Below are 15,469 nucleotides of genomic sequence, written 5' to 3' on the forward strand. Positions count from 1 at the left end.
ATCCATAAGGTAAGCCAGCCTCTTTTTGTTGCTTTTATATTATGTTTGCTGACTACAATGTGATAATACCTATAATGTTACTCTCCTAATATTAGACTTTTAATGGCACAGATGAACTTACTTGTTGCTGTGGTCATACTTTTGACATTCAAACCGGTCAAGGCTGGAAAATGTCCCAGAATGTGCAGCTGTGACACAACCAAACTCACCGTCACCTGTGCTAGCAAGAATTTAACAGCGGTTCCCCCAACTGTAGATGAGGTAATTCTTTTAAAATATATATATTCCTGCTTATATAATCACCATTCTTCTTTATTGAACCAGATAACTGTGAAACTAGACTTGAGGAACAACAACATGAAGACACTTCCTAAAGGGAGCTTTGTACAAACACCATACCTTACCCATTTAAACCTTCAAAGCTGTAAAATGGAAAAAGTCATGGAGGGCGCTTTTAGGGCCCTGGGTCGTCTTGTCTCCTTAAACCTGGCCTACAACAACATTGACATCTTATATCAGGCAATGCCAGGTTAAGCCCACCATGGTTTTTGTATTTTTGTATTTTGTATTACTATTTTCTTTCTCATCTATTACCCTCAGGAGTCCTTTGATGGACTTTCAGCCTTAAAGGAGCTGAATCTACATCATAATCGCATAGAAGAAATCCAACCAGGGGCCTTCACCCAGCTCGGCATCCTCAACTTGTTGGCACTTACTCACAATCAACTGGTTTACATACCCAACATGGCTTTTCAGGTATTTTTTGTTTGAATTTCAATTAAGAATTCCTACAATATAAATACATAAAGTATTTCCTTATTCATACAGGGTCTCCACAATATAAAATGGCTGCGTCTTAGCTATAATTCATTGAACAACCTGGCACCAGAGGCTTTTGCTGGTCTGTTCACACTCACTCGCCTAAGTTTGGACCACAATGAGCTGCAGTTTTTCCCGACTCAGACCATGACCAGGTAGTCTTGTATAAAAGGGGAGTTTCATTTAAATGTGTATTTCTAAAGCTTTATGTCCTCATTCTTCCTCACAGACTCTCTGAGGTCACTCGTCTGGACATGAACCACAACCCTATGATCTACCTCGGAGAGGAGGCAGTCTCCATGGCCAAGCTCACACACCTCTATCTGGACCACATGTCTCTGCAGGACGTCTCAGATCAGGCACTGTCCAACGCTCCATCTGTGTCCCATTTGGATGTCAGCTACAATCAGCTCCGTTACCTGGAGCCACTGTCGGGGCCTAAGCAGCTGGTCAGCCTCAACCTCACAGGTCGGGTTCTGTTTGACGAGACTCATTTTATAAAAGGATTTATAAAGCTTGCTTTATAAATCAATGTGCCATGATTTTTCATTTAATTTATCTATAGCTCCATGAAAACAATCAGGTGGAGCCACCAGCCAAGTTACACATGACCACTCATAATTAGAGGAAAATCTGATTTTACATTTTCATTGGTAAATATAAGGAGGAGTAAAGTCTGATCGACACCAGTTTGGACAATTCCTCTTTCAAAGCTCACTCTAATTAGGGTCTTGGAATAAAGTTGTTTAAAAAGTCAAGGCGGTTTCCATATAAATTAATCCTATTAAAATGGTTGTTTTAATGTTTCAGAGTATTTTTTTTGTAAGTTGTTTTTTTGGGACAGTACAATTAAACATTTCCACCACCGATGTCATGTTCATAAGACTTCTGGGCTAATGTTCACACTTGATTTTCTTTCAATTTATTTTGTATCTTTAAGGCAGCATTTCAGTTTTGTGGAGAAAAGTGTGTCCGATTGTGACTTAAGCTCCTGCTTCAAAGAGTTCCAAAAGTGTGAAGCTTTCACTGAAAACGCTGACGGACCCAGAGCCGTCCAGCTCTTTTTCACTTATTCACGCAGCGTTTTTGACGTTCATTATTATATTTCATACATTACAACATCAAACGTCATCAATTTATATGTTTTAATAATGCCGCAGTTATGTCACTTCATTGGTTTTGATAAAATAGTGTCTCTGCTAATGCAGTGACACTAACGGCCCCAGAATGGCACAATATGATATGTGAGATCAAAATCATTTCATGCATATAAATATATACTTTTATATATATACTTGTGCAGCTTGGGTAGATATACATGATCGAATCATAAGAAAACAGTAAAGACTTGTTTTTCTTTATATTATTTATATTATATTATTTTATTTATAATTTAAACAACCTGCAGATACTTAAAATTGTTCACCTTCTCTATCTCATGTGGATCAATTTGGACCTTAAATTCATTCGATGTATTTTTTCTTCAGAGCGAAACACATTGACACACTTTTAGTTTAAAGTTTAACAGTTGTCATGAAGCCACTTTGACATGCCGACTAAATGTTTAATAGTTCTGAGGCCAGTTTAGGGGTGTCTGCCACATGCATAATTGTGTCAGAGGAACAAACTTACTGATTTATCCCAGGATGATTGATTTGGCTGGAAATAAGAGTGTTTCTTTTTAGGTTGAACATGCCAAGCAGCTTGAACAATGTTTCCCTTTCAAAGAGAAGACTAACTAGGCAGTAAAATGGTAAAGACAAGTTTATACATTTCATTATTTGTTTTAAACTATCCCTATTCTTATTATATATATTTTTCTCATAATGTTAATTAATTTAACAGTATACAACACTCTGAAAAAGGCAGCTTCACATCTTCTCAGACCATCTCAGGAGAAACAAGTCAAAAGCATTATGTAATAGTCCGTTTACTCGCTATGAAAACACAACACAAAACTTGTACGTGCATGAGACGAGAGCACAGCGGAGAAATCTGTGGATAATTGTGTGATAATTCACTTTGTGTTATATATCGGCCGATCTCTAATGAGTTTTACATATTTATTTCAAAGGAAACCCTGTGTACTGCAACTGCTTCTTGCGACCGCTGAGGCAGTGGGCACAGAAGAATGCTGTGAAGCTCTCAGGATCGTGCACAGGGCCAGGTCACCTCTCAGATGAACTTCTGCAGAAAATGACTGTTTTTGATCTGCGCTGTCGCCGAGGGGAGACGCTCAAAGAGGAGAATGAGAAAGATGACACACAACCAACAAAGACACCTCAGGAAAAAGTTGATTGTCCTGAAAACTGTGGCTGTGACGTAAGGAACTTCATTTCATGCAAATGAAAAAAACATACATTTGGGCAATGACATTCAAAGTCTAAGTTGATCAGGTCAGAATGATAAAAGGATGTGCACTGGTGTCACATGACCAGAAGGTTCGGGGGTTTTGGGTCTTTTTCCCCCCTGGGAATATTAACTAATCATATCTACATTTTTATTGGCTTTATTTTCTGGACTATAAGACCATTTGTTGTAATTGAAATCAGGAGTTTAATAAGGAGTTATCAATTTATCTTATTCTATACACATTATATTTTTTTATGTGAATACTTAAACAATTCAAACTGGTTAGTAACACAGTGGCTCTACGTATGTTGCAATTATATTACCGGTAATATTCATTATAAACATTCCAAATGGACTTCAAATCAAATCAATTTTATTTTTTACTTACTTGCATAATAATGAATTATCTATAATTTTATATCATATACAATGTGTTTCCCCCAATGGCCTACAGATATTCATAGTTGTATTGTGTATATGTGTTTGTATATATTTGATATCCGCATTTTGTTTTAAAATTTTATTCTATAATAGTATTGCTTCATATGGATCTTTTCATACTTCACAATTACTTTATTTGTGGCATAGCTAATTATAAGTGATCTGAATTTTTATATTTAAATTGATATTTCATAAATATCTGGGATAAATTATTCAAAAATAACATACATTGCATTCTTCAGGTTGAGGGTCAACATGCGACCTGTGAGGGCAGAGGTCACACCAAAGTTCCCAAAGGTTTCCCTAATACCACACAGTTACTGGATCTGCGCAACAACCACTTCCACTACCTCCCGATAAACAGCTTCAAAGCAGCCGGCAATGTCATTTCTCTTCATCTTGACCTCTGCAAAATCCATGAGATTCAAGGTGGGGCCTTCAGTGGAATGAGAAAACTACTTTATCTCTATATGTCTGACAATGAGCTGACATCACTTGATCCTGAGGCGTTTAAGGGAGCTCCACAGCTGACATACCTTCACCTGGAAGGGAACAGACTGCTGCAGTTTCCCGGAACAGGTGATATGTGATGTGATGTGCGTGTGTGTGCGTATATAGGTATATGTAGGTGTATATATAGGTGATTTTGTTTTTTTTGCAGCTCTGGCACAAGTTCCACATTTGTTCGTCCTCCATTTAGAACGCAACGCCATCTCAAAAGTGGAACCCTCTGGCTTATTGTCATCTGCCGCTCCAAATCTCAGAGAACTCTACTTGACCAACAACACCATAACAGCTGTAGCTAAAGATGCCCTTGACTCCAAACTCCTTGCTATACTGCACATTGACATGAACCAGCTGGAAGAGGTGCCCACACAGGGTCTGTCGAGGGCCAGTCGACTGGAGGAGCTCAATCTTTCCCACAACTCAATTAAGTGGGTCGGTCCAAATGCATTTCAGCCGGTCTCCCGTACCCTCAGGAAACTTCAAATGAATAAGATGGGCACAGAGAAGGTAAAAACACTATCTGGAAATAATAGGCTGTGTTCATGTGATGTCATAACAATAAGGGAGCTTTAAAATGTTGATTAAATTGGTAATTTCAGCAGCAAATTGTAATACAACATGAACAGAATAAGAGAGAAAACTCACATCACTACATAAAAACTACAGGAAAATAATGTAGGTGTTACTTTCCCCCCAGATGTCCAGTGAGGCTCTGTCAGGTCTAGGCCCAGAGCTGCGGGCTCTGTCATTGAGAGGAAACTCACTGGAGGTGCTTCCTGACCTGCGCCCGCTCTCTGGTCTTGAGCTTGTCGATCTACACGACATCCCTCTTCTCTGTGACTGCGCTCAGCTTCCTTTGTACAGGTCAGTTCATCTGTGACATAATCAGCCCCTCCCGAGCTCTCCGATCCTCCTCCTCTCTCACCCTGACTGCACCAATATCCCGACTCAAAACTTTTGGCGACAGAGCATTCTCCCGAACAGCACCCCGACTCTGGAACTCCCTCCCCCGACCTGTCCGCCACTCTCCCTCACTCACAACATTCAAATCCCGCCTAAAAACATGACCTCTTCACCCAAGCCTATGACCTCCCCTACCCCTAGCCTCCTCTACCCCATTGCCTACACTTCTACCCCCTGTTACATCCCCATCTTTTTCTCTCTACTTCTTCTGTCTTGTTCATTTTATCTGTATATTAATGTGTTCTGTACGTGTTGTCCCCCCCTGTCTGTAAATACCCCCCCCTTTTTTAAATATGTTCAGCGTCTTTGGGTCACTGAAAAGCGCTATATAAATAAAAGTTATTATTATTATTATTATTTCTGTATATTGTTTCAATTTATTCTCTTGGATCTACCTAGGTGGCTTGGCAGTGTGAGTTTGGAGATCAGTGCCACATGTGGAAGTCCCCCAGAGCATAAAGGTCTTAAGATCAGAGATGTTCTTCTATTTAAGTCCTGTCCAAAAATAAGCAAATCTCTTCCAGCTTCTAAGTCAAAGACTCTGTCATCAAAACCTTCAAAGACAAAGAAAGACAAAACCAGATCACAAAAAGAACCAACAAAGACATCAAAGAAAACAAAGAAATCTTCGACAACAAAATCTAAAGTGAAACAGAGCAACAACTTGGTGAAAACAGCGAAGAAGACACTGTAATGTTTCTGGCGTAATTATCAAATAAATGCTTGGATAACTTTTCTGTTGTGGGTCATTCTATGATGGTCATTTCTGATGGCCAAAATGTTGAAACATATATATTTTTCAAGACGAATTTGAACATATCCACACTATAAAGGGCACCTTTAAATTTTACCTAAGAAGTTTTATGTGACAGGTGGTGAATTTCTTATGCTTACTATAACGTTCACTACCACAATTTACTATATTGTCATCAAATTTACCAAGTAAATATAGTTTTATTTCCTCTACAACAAAACATCCAAAACTAGATTTCGTAAGTTCCCAACTAGTAAACAACTAACTACAACAAATAACTTATAGGAAGTTTAAAAAACACTCTTAATAGAAGAACTCTTATAAACAAAACTCTTATAAAAACACTCTTAAGGGTTAGTAAGTTGGGAACTTAGTTTTTAAAGTTTTGGCTCCACAAATATTCACTATAAAAAAGTCACTATAACTTAGATTTAAGATTTGACATCCAAAGTTAATGTTAGGAGTGGTGAATAAAAAATAGAACAATACAATTCAGTGAATTTTATAACATTAAACAAAAATACCAAAAGGTTTGAATAAAAAATAGTTTAGTTGTTGAAATATAAACCAAAATTGACTAAGTTGAATTTCAGACCAAATTTGAACACAAATAATTACAGGTGCCAATATATTATATGATTTGGAACACTTTGTATGAATGTGTATGTGTATGCGATACTTGGGAGGCCAAGTCTAACAACGTGGTACTTGACACTAAAATACCTCATAATCGTTGAGGGACAATAAAGGAATATCTTATCTTATCTTATCTTATGTGTATGTATATATGTATCTTTAAGACCACAGATACTGCGTCGAGTCCGCAGATGGGGTTCCATGGTGTAATGGTTAGCACTCTGGACTCTGAATCCAGCGATCCGAGTTCAAATCTCGGTGGAACCTAACTTTTACTTTTTGGTTGTTGTTTCTCTACAAAGGTGTAAAGTTGGAAACTGTTTCAAACTGTTTTAAATTAAGCGATAAAACGCGTTGTTCTTTTGGACAAGATTAAACAAAAAACTGGGTCATCTCTTTTCACTGCGTAATTCTTTTTCCGGGTTACTTGAATACGTCACGCGCTCAGACAAGATGGCAGCAGCTATGGATGTTGATACTCCTAGTGGGACGAACAGTGGGTCCAGTAAGAAAAGATTCGAGGTCAAAAAGGTATAAATTTGCTCGTTTTTGTTCCTATGTGATTTTGTTGTGTGGCTCTTATATCTTCATTTACATTTGAAAGAAGGTTAAACGCTCGTAAAGGTACTTGCTGCTCGCTACCGGCTGTTAGCTGTTAGCAGTTAGCATATAGCTCCTGCCGGATGATCCTCGGCGCTCATAGACTAGCATAGTGTAGCATGAGTGCGCACTTCATGAAGATTAGGGAAATAATTTATATTGTGGAATATTCCAGTGCAATATTGTTAATGTATCACTTGATGGTTGTTATAAAATGTACTGAAGGAGAACGATTGTGCATTTAATAATGTGGTGACCAGCGGGAGCCTCAACGATTATGAGGTATTTTAGTGTCAAGTAACACGTTGTTAGACTTGGCCTCCCAAGTATCACTGAGTATAAAGGCTAAAACGAGACTAAAATAGACCTACATATGTACTATATTTGAAAGCATTTGTAAAGAATGCATACAAGTAGTATCTGATTATATTCAATGGCAAAGGACCACCAGAAGCACCATCATCTGTGGTACTTGTATCATCGGGTTAGATGCCAATCCCTATGGCATCTACGACCGTTGCCATAGCGATTGTGATAAAACAAATATGTATTTTCAGCTCTTTCTCTCCTTTTTTACGGTATAGCGTAAAACGCACACTTCGTAGACGTACAACTACAGCAGGTGGCAGTAAATGCACCTTTTCAGTTGCTGCAAACTGCCATTAAAACACAACTGCGAAGTCCTTAAAATGTTGCAACAAGAAGTTGAAAACTATGAATTTACGCTGAAGATTAGTTTTGTCATTGCATGCAATGCTATAACCGTCAATCTACTAGTGCTAATTAAATATTAAATCAATATTTTTTGTATGCAATTTTATTTGAAATACTTCCTGATTTAACTTTTTATATTTTCAAACTGAGTAATTATTTTCTAAATCTTGACGAGGAGGACTGGGTATTGCCAAGTACAATACAATACCTATCCTGATTCAGGGTTCATTATACAAAACATAACCCTTTACATATCTCTGTATTTACATGCATATTGCCAAGAAGTCCAACACAATATATTGCCATATTGATGGTTTCTGGACAGCTCTAAGCTCTATCATATGTCAGGCCTGTCATAAATAAATGTCATAAATTAGAATTTTACTAACTGTCACAAGATGGCTGCCACCATGGCAACAATATCCAGATACCTTCAGTATTGTTTTAAGATTGCTTAATGGGGGAAAAAAACTGTTCAGTGATGAAAAAGGATTGTATAACTGTTGTTTTTTTGAACATGTTAACAATTTTGATGTAAAATGTTGCTATGGAGTTGATAAATCATCTTGTTTTACCAGTGGAACGCAGTGGCACTGTGGGCCTGGGACATTGTGGTGGATAATTGTGCCATCTGCAGGAACCACATTATGGACCTCTGTAAGTTGTCTAAAGTTAAAAGTGTATGTGGATTATTGTTTTTTTAACAATGTTGCATATCATCTTTATTCAGGTATTGAGTGTCAAGCTAATCAAGCATCTGCAACATCTGAGGAGTGCACTGTGGCTTGGGGTGTTTGCAATGTAAGTGCAGCCGGTCATAAACAATGACCTTATCAGTCACTATTGGAGAGTGCAATACTGTGCTTGTGCAGGTTTTATTCAAGTCTGTTTCAGATTTACCTCTCCAGAAATCAATTATTACTAAATCTACTTCTACACACATTCCTAATTTGCTAATTCTGTGGTGTTTTGGATATGGCAAAAACACAATTATGCTTTGCATCAAAATCCTTCATGAGGGCAGAAGAGAACAGAGATCTAATGTGTTTTGTTTTCACAGCATGCCTTCCACTTCCACTGCATTTCCCGCTGGTTGAAAACCAGACAGGTTTGCCCTTTAGACAACAGAGAGTGGGAATTTCAGAAGTATGTACTATTTTTACTTGTCTTTTTGATTTTGAAACGAAAGCTGCATCATGTTTTTTTTTTTTCACAGATATGGACATTAGCTCCATGATTCTACAGCTTTATCTCCCTTTTATGGTCAATAACTGCATGTCCTGCCCTACTCATTTGTATTCTTGGCTATTCTAAACAAACCCTGTTTTTTCATTTATAAGTTGTAAAATAAAATATTGTAAGACACAAAACATTGTTTCATACATTGGCCCTTGACAGTGGTTGATTTAAAATCACATGAGATTATGGCGGCAGACTACACTTTGCTTGCCTAAATATAATCTGTCAACATTCCTTTTTATGAAGAGAATAGTTTTCAGAGCCTGGGGGGCCAACAGTCTATTCAAGGAAGAGGATCAACCAAATGAAATAAACCAGTCTTTTGTTCATGTGAATTTGAATGAGTTGAACTCGAGAAGAGATTGACATTTGGACCAAGAAATTGTTTAGTTTGGACTATTGTGAAAATAAACTATGGTCAATCATATAGAGAACATACATTTGTACGTCCTGTATAAGTCTACAAATTGCTAATAAAAAAAATTGCATAACCATTACATTTACTGTTTGTCAAAACATGGACCAACATAGTTTGAAGCAACATTTTATTATTGTGACTCAATTTACCAACAGGAACAGACATCAAAAGTAATATTTAACGTTTAACAAGTGGCAAAATGTTTTTTTTTAGAGTTAGTCAAACTATGGAAAACCTTGTATTTATTTAACATTTGAATGATGTGAATGGAAAGTCTGCATTCAGAATTGGGTTAAACCAGTGGTTAGGTTGAGTATAGGTCCAGTGGACTGAATTTTACAACTTTGAACCTCAGTCTTAGGGCCATGTTCTTATAGCAAATGAAAAACACCATCCACCGTCTGGTGGATTAATAGTAGAAAAGTCTTGATGCTCCCCAGAACCTAATTTTTCTTATGGTTGTGGTGATGCTCCAAATTTTGCACTCAATTTGCTGACAAGGGACATTATTTTGGGGTTGTTTTGATATTTGGCAATGTTAGCTGGATTTGCAGAGACATCCTGGAAGGCAGCCATTACCTCTGGGTCCTGTAGTTGAAAAAAATACAGAATCAGATATTTAACCATATAGCCACAAACCAGAGTGGTATTCATATCATTGTGAACCCTTTGAAGAACAAAACCAAAAAAATGTGAAAGCGGCTAGTCTATGGAAAATATACAACTGCTAAATATTTAGTTTATACCTGACATCTAAAAACAAACTCAAACACACAGTTGAACTGATCATCTTTCCTTCCTTAAATAAGATGTTCCAGAGTCACGCGTTGAGGAATTTTAAATCCAACTGTCGTTAGCAAACAAGCGTAACGACTTGCAGTAGCTCAGCGGTTAGACCACTTCAACAATTAAGAGCAGAGGGTCCATTCCTGCTTGGACAAAGTTCTGTAGTTTGTTCCTTAGGCAAGACACTTAACTCATATTGTCTACTAAGAAAGTGGTGCGAGTGACAATAGTTGGTGGTCAGAGGGACTGAAGGCGCTGATTGGCAGCCTCGCTTCTGAAAGAACGATGACACCAGCGTAGTGCTTTGAGAGGCTTTGACCAGCCTGTAATGTGCTGTCCAAGTGTATGGCATTATTACTTTCAGTTTCCACTTTATATGTAAACGTAAAAAAAAAAAAAGGGAGCAAAACAAATGGCTCCACTGGTAAAAATTATGCAAAAAAAAAGCAAAGCCATGAAACTTTGTCACTTGTGCACATAATTCTGCCACTTATTTGAATGGATGAATGGTTTAGGAGCAGTTTTCATGTTAAATGTAGGAGCATAACCTGTAAGCTAACCACTCGGCCAACTGTGTTACTTTTGGTGACAGAGCATTCTCCCGAGCAGCACCCCGACTCTGGAACTCCCTCCCCCAACCTGTCCGCCACTCTCCCTCACTCACTCACAACATTTAAATCCCACCTAAAAACATACCTCTTCACCAAAGCCTATGACCTGCCCCTCCCCTAGCCTCCTCTACCCCATTGACTACACTTCATCCCCCTGTTACATCCCCATCATTTTCCTTCTACTTCTTCTGTCTTGTTTATTTTAGCTGTAGATTATTGTGTATTGTACGTGCTGTTACCCCCTGTCTGTAAATACCCCCCCCTTTTTGTATATGTCAAAGCGCCTTTGGGTCCCTGAAAAGCGCTATATAAATAAAAGATTTATTATTATTATTACTTAAATTTAAATTCACTTATATTGGACACAAAAACTTGGATGTACAGTCACCTTCATTGCATTGAGGAGTTCAGGGTCTTGTAAGAGATCAGCAAAACCGGACATGCCAGGCATGCCAGGCGGAGCGCCACCTGGAAATCCAGCTGGACCTCCTGTAAAATAAATGCAAACTCTTAAGGACAAACAACCCCAGTAATGAAAAACTGGGTTTGTAGTGAAAGGGTTACCTCACAATGAAGGTGTTGGAGCACCTTCATTGTGATTTAAGTGAAAGGTAACCCTTTGTTCAAACACAAAAACAAAACTCGACATAAAAAAAATACATTTGCAAAGACTTACCAGGGAAGAATCCACCTCCAAACTCTCTTGATTCCTCCTCCTAGTCACAGACAACACATTTAAGCAACATTGGTAAACATGTTTTAAATGTTTAACATGTTATGCACTTAAACTGACCCTTTGAGCCTTAGCCTGTTCTTCTCTTGCCTTCTTTATTCGCTCTTTCTTCTCCTTGATCTCCTTCTCCTCTCTTTTCCTCTCATATTTGCGTCTGTGCTCTATTATTTTATGAGCCTGAAAGTATAAAAAGCAGAGTAAGATCAAACATAAAATACACTTGTGAAAGTTTTTTGAAGAATTACTTGTTGGACACACCTTGGGCTGGACTTCCTTCAGCAAAGCACTGGCTTCTTCATCATAGTCCAATTTGCAAGCAGTGGCAAGGTCTTTAGCAGCCTCCTCCCAGTGACCGAGCAGCCTAGAGGTGCATGTTTGAGTCAACGTTATCAGCCTTTTGTCAAGTACATTACACAAGTCTATTCATCTGCATTCAACATGATCAATGCTTTATACAGTATATTTTGTACCTATGAGCCTTTCCTCTCCACTTGTAAGGTTGTGCAGAGTCTGGGTTGATTTTGATTGCTCTGTCACAGTCTCTTATGGCTGCATTTGGTTTCTGCATCTTGATATACACACTAGTTTAAAAAGAAGAAAAATAGGTAGTTTTTTTCCATAAAGCATGCCAACTTGATTAATTATCCAAGAATAGAAAAAGCAGGTTTGTTTTTGTTAAACAGTACATTTAACATTGCTCAATAAAAAAAACAGAATTACCTTGCTCTCTTGGCATACAGGATGGCAAGACAAGGGTTCAACTGGATAGCCTCAGTAAACAGAGTCAGAGCTTTCTTTAAGTCACCTAGACACAAAGTATTGAACTTAAATTACACATTTTTTAAAATATAAAATAAAATCTATGACTATCAATGATAAACCTTCTCCTAAAGCAGAAATGGCCTCCATCTTTTTTTCATTTGCCAAGTCCATCATCTCATCTGTGACCTGACAATTACATACAGTTTATGTTTACAACATTTTTGAAATCCAGTTTAATCATATATTTTTTGATACAGTAAAGATTTAAGCAATACCTCAATATCTTGCAAGTCTTCCATATCCTCTGGCACCTCGCTGTCTGGCTCAATGACTCCATCGTCGTCAATTTCTTATGAAGCAAAAGAAAGTTATGTGAGCATAAAGTCCAAGTATGTAAAAATAAATTAATGTTGTTTTTGATGTTGTTGCACTGAAAAACATGCATCCTCTGTGCAACTTGGAACTCCACAAGCCTGACTCCTACTTGGCCTCGAGGGGCCTCCTCCTGCTTGTTTCCATGGAAATGTTGCTTCTTAAAGAGAATGGCATCTCTTCATGGAGAATGTTCAGAAGTATGGTTTTAACTTTCTAGTTCCATGGAATCATGCAAGTGCATACATATACACCAACTAATAGGGAACTGGACTTTTGAATTATAATTTTCTATTTAATACTTTGGACATTTTCATATGTGTACTTTGATCTAATGCCCAAGTTATAGTATAATAATGTAGGGGAAAAACATTTTAATTTAGGTAAATTAATTATGGCTGAATATACATTTTCATAATTCAGAGGAAAGGGTTCTCTGCATTATTAGAACCACAAATATACCATTATATATATCAATCCAAACACTTAATTCTTTGAGTTTATTGCATTGCTTCACTTGCACTGGCCACGGTGCTTAATCTCTCTAGACTTTCTCTTTTATAAATGACTGACAGGCCCCTCCAGAAAGTTACAAACTGTTCCTTTCTCTTGGAATTTTACCTTGATTGATGAAAATTGTGTCCAGATGACTACCTCTGAAAACTTTCTTACCGTATGATTGCTTTAAGGAAATGCTGAATATACCACATCAACCAATTCATGAGAAAATACTAGATGACAAAGAAGATACCTATTTCACTCTCCTCGCTCTCAGACTCTGCAAATGGCTGTGGTTCAGGGGCAGAAGCTGCTGCTGCAGGAGGTGGACCACACGGGCAACCTCCCTACAGATCAGAGAGATGGGAAATGAATAAGCCAGTCCAAGTAAATAATACATACTAGTTTAATAAGTCAAAGTTAGTTAATATGTTACCTTGCAAGAATCTCCCATCTTTGGTGGAGGAGGTATTTTTGCACCCATGCTGCAATTAAATTCAGATAAGCAAAGAAAAGAACCCCAAAAATCAAATATGCACATTGTTGCGTTGACTAGTAATATATGATATGAATGAAAACACCACTATTTGTCTTTGACCAATTCCAATATTAGGCGTAAAAGAGACGCAAAAGCACGCACCTCTGCACCCAGGTCCGGAAGAAGCTCATCTCGGGAAGGTGCAGCATCTCAGGGTTGGACTGGCACATCAGCACGAAAGCTTTCAGCTCACTGATCTTCCGCGGGTCCATGCTGCTCTGTCAAAGGCGGGAGACCACGCGCTGTGTTCGACAAAGATGCGAAGAAGCAGTTGAGCCTTGTGTACGCGCAAGAGCCTGAGCTAGCTAATCAATGCTAATCAATTTTGTTTAGCTAGCTGTTAGTTCAGTTGAAGTAGCTTCATAAATCTATCCGACCACCTTCCAACATTCAATAGGATTTAAGTTCAATGTCTAACAACAACAAATCAACCCTATGTTTTTGACAAAACTTTCTGTCAAAGCCCATGTGTGTTTTAGGTGACGCACGATAGCGTTTAGCTCCAAGTTAACGTTAGCTGCACACGGCCCTTACTTGATAAGAACTAAAGGTTCCAAGGCCCATATTTAAACATTTACGCACCTTAAAGGTGATAAACAAGGGGAATACTCCAACGGTAGAGCAAATCCGCAATGTTTTGGTGCACAACGCAGCTTCCTGCAGCTTTGGACGATGTCACTGCTGTGTCTCATTCACGCGAGTGGTCGTGAAAGACCGTGGAAGAGAATAAAACCTTTCCCAGAGATTAGGATGAAAGGCTCCCGGCCTGAGCCTACGGAGCCCGGATGGAGACGTGCGTTCTATTATGAATTGATAAAAATACATACATACTTAAGATATACTAAGAGTATAAAGTTATTTGTGCCAAACAATTTAAAGAGTATAAAGTTATTTGAGCCACACACATTAAAAATGGTGAACACAAAAGTAAATGTATGTAGGTAAATGTAGGTTTTATGCTCAATACTTATCACATTGCTTATTATCCTCGCGCAAGCTTGAATTCCTCTGGGGAAAATGAATGGAAAATTTACTTCTGGAATTAATCAGTGGGAGATCACTGTTTGGCTCCATACTTCACAGAGCAAAGAGATACAACTTCAAACTCAAGTGTGGTCAAGCCAGAGTCAAGCGTATTTCTACATCTTTTCAGGAGTACACTTTATTGTAACGCTACACAAATAAATAACAACAGGCCTTTAACAACAAACCACCTTTCTTAAAATGTATAGGTAATGAACAAAAATAAGGAAATTAAGGTGTAACCAAGCAAAGGAAGGTGAAGTAGGCAAAGAAAATATGACTCTACATTTTAAGAGGCAACAGGCATAATTTGCCATCAGTTGTTTCGCCCTCCGAGACCAACAAAGATTTTATAACTCTTCCTCACTGCAGAAAGTCTCTAGATCCCAGTTCAGCACTGATGAACTGGACAATCACATTCCTTGGTTAATGCTGTTACTTACAACTGTAATCCGCCAAGTTTGAGGCAAGCATGCAAAACGCAAAATTAATAGTTTTTGTTGAAATATTTGAAAAGGTGGAGATATAGCAAGTTTAAAAAGGTTAAAGACGTTTAAATAAATATGTTTATGGTTAAAATCTACGCTGCACATTCCTTTGAATATTTTCCTTATAAAATAGCTATCAAAAAGAATAACAAAACATTATTTTCTCACATTTACTAGTATTTCTTTGGGCAGTTTCTAGTCTGATTAAACTATCT

At 37.9% G+C, this 15,469-nt stretch overlaps 3 protein-coding genes and 1 non-coding gene across 4 annotated transcripts; 3 read left to right on the plus strand and 1 right to left on the minus strand.

Annotated features, from left to right (window-relative positions):
- The first annotated feature begins 111 nt into the window (after positions 1 to 111).
- Positions 112 to 5,797, plus strand: chadla (chondroadherin-like a). The gene is made up of 10 exons (XM_072443878.1): positions 112 to 261; positions 325 to 519; positions 601 to 756; positions 829 to 974; positions 1,049 to 1,287; positions 2,894 to 3,141; positions 3,855 to 4,191; positions 4,274 to 4,626; positions 4,817 to 4,983; positions 5,482 to 5,797. The coding sequence occupies exons 1-10, from the start codon at positions 112 to 114 to the stop codon at positions 5,774 to 5,776; spliced, it is 2,286 nt and encodes a 761-aa protein (XP_072299979.1). The 3' UTR covers positions 5,777 to 5,797.
- Positions 5,798 to 6,667: 870 nt separating this feature from the next.
- On the plus strand, positions 6,668 to 6,739 carry trnaq-cug (transfer RNA glutamine (anticodon CUG)). Its single transcript has one exon. It is a non-coding gene; the product is annotated as a tRNA-Gln (tRNA).
- Positions 6,740 to 6,889: 150 nt separating this feature from the next.
- Positions 6,890 to 9,168, plus strand: rbx1 (ring-box 1, E3 ubiquitin protein ligase). The gene is made up of 5 exons (XM_072442258.1): positions 6,890 to 7,003; positions 8,365 to 8,443; positions 8,517 to 8,587; positions 8,847 to 8,932; positions 9,003 to 9,168. Exons 1-5 carry the CDS (start codon positions 6,926 to 6,928, stop codon positions 9,013 to 9,015), a joined length of 327 nt encoding a protein of 108 aa, XP_072298359.1. The 5' UTR covers positions 6,890 to 6,925; the 3' UTR covers positions 9,016 to 9,168.
- Positions 9,169 to 9,634: 466 nt separating this feature from the next.
- st13 (ST13 Hsp70 interacting protein) lies at positions 9,635 to 14,492 on the minus strand. Its single transcript, XM_072443751.1, has 13 exons — positions 14,326 to 14,492; positions 13,846 to 13,985; positions 13,642 to 13,690; positions 13,459 to 13,552; positions 12,611 to 12,684; positions 12,455 to 12,521; positions 12,294 to 12,378; positions 12,044 to 12,154; positions 11,832 to 11,934; positions 11,634 to 11,750; positions 11,517 to 11,556; positions 11,229 to 11,329; positions 9,635 to 10,031 (listed from the first exon to the last, which is right to left on the minus strand). The coding sequence occupies exons 2-13, from the start codon at positions 13,953 to 13,955 to the stop codon at positions 9,897 to 9,899; spliced, it is 1,086 nt and encodes a 361-aa protein (XP_072299852.1). The 5' UTR covers positions 13,956 to 13,985; positions 14,326 to 14,492; the 3' UTR covers positions 9,635 to 9,896.
- Between the last annotated feature and the right edge of the window lie 977 nt (positions 14,493 to 15,469).

The sequence above is a fragment of the Eucyclogobius newberryi genome, unplaced genomic scaffold, assembly GCF_026437365.1.
Source record: "Eucyclogobius newberryi isolate DKJ021-1_F unplaced genomic scaffold, fEucNew1.0.hap1 SCAF_13, whole genome shotgun sequence".
Taxonomy (NCBI): domain Eukaryota; kingdom Metazoa; phylum Chordata; class Actinopteri; order Gobiiformes; family Gobiidae; genus Eucyclogobius; species Eucyclogobius newberryi.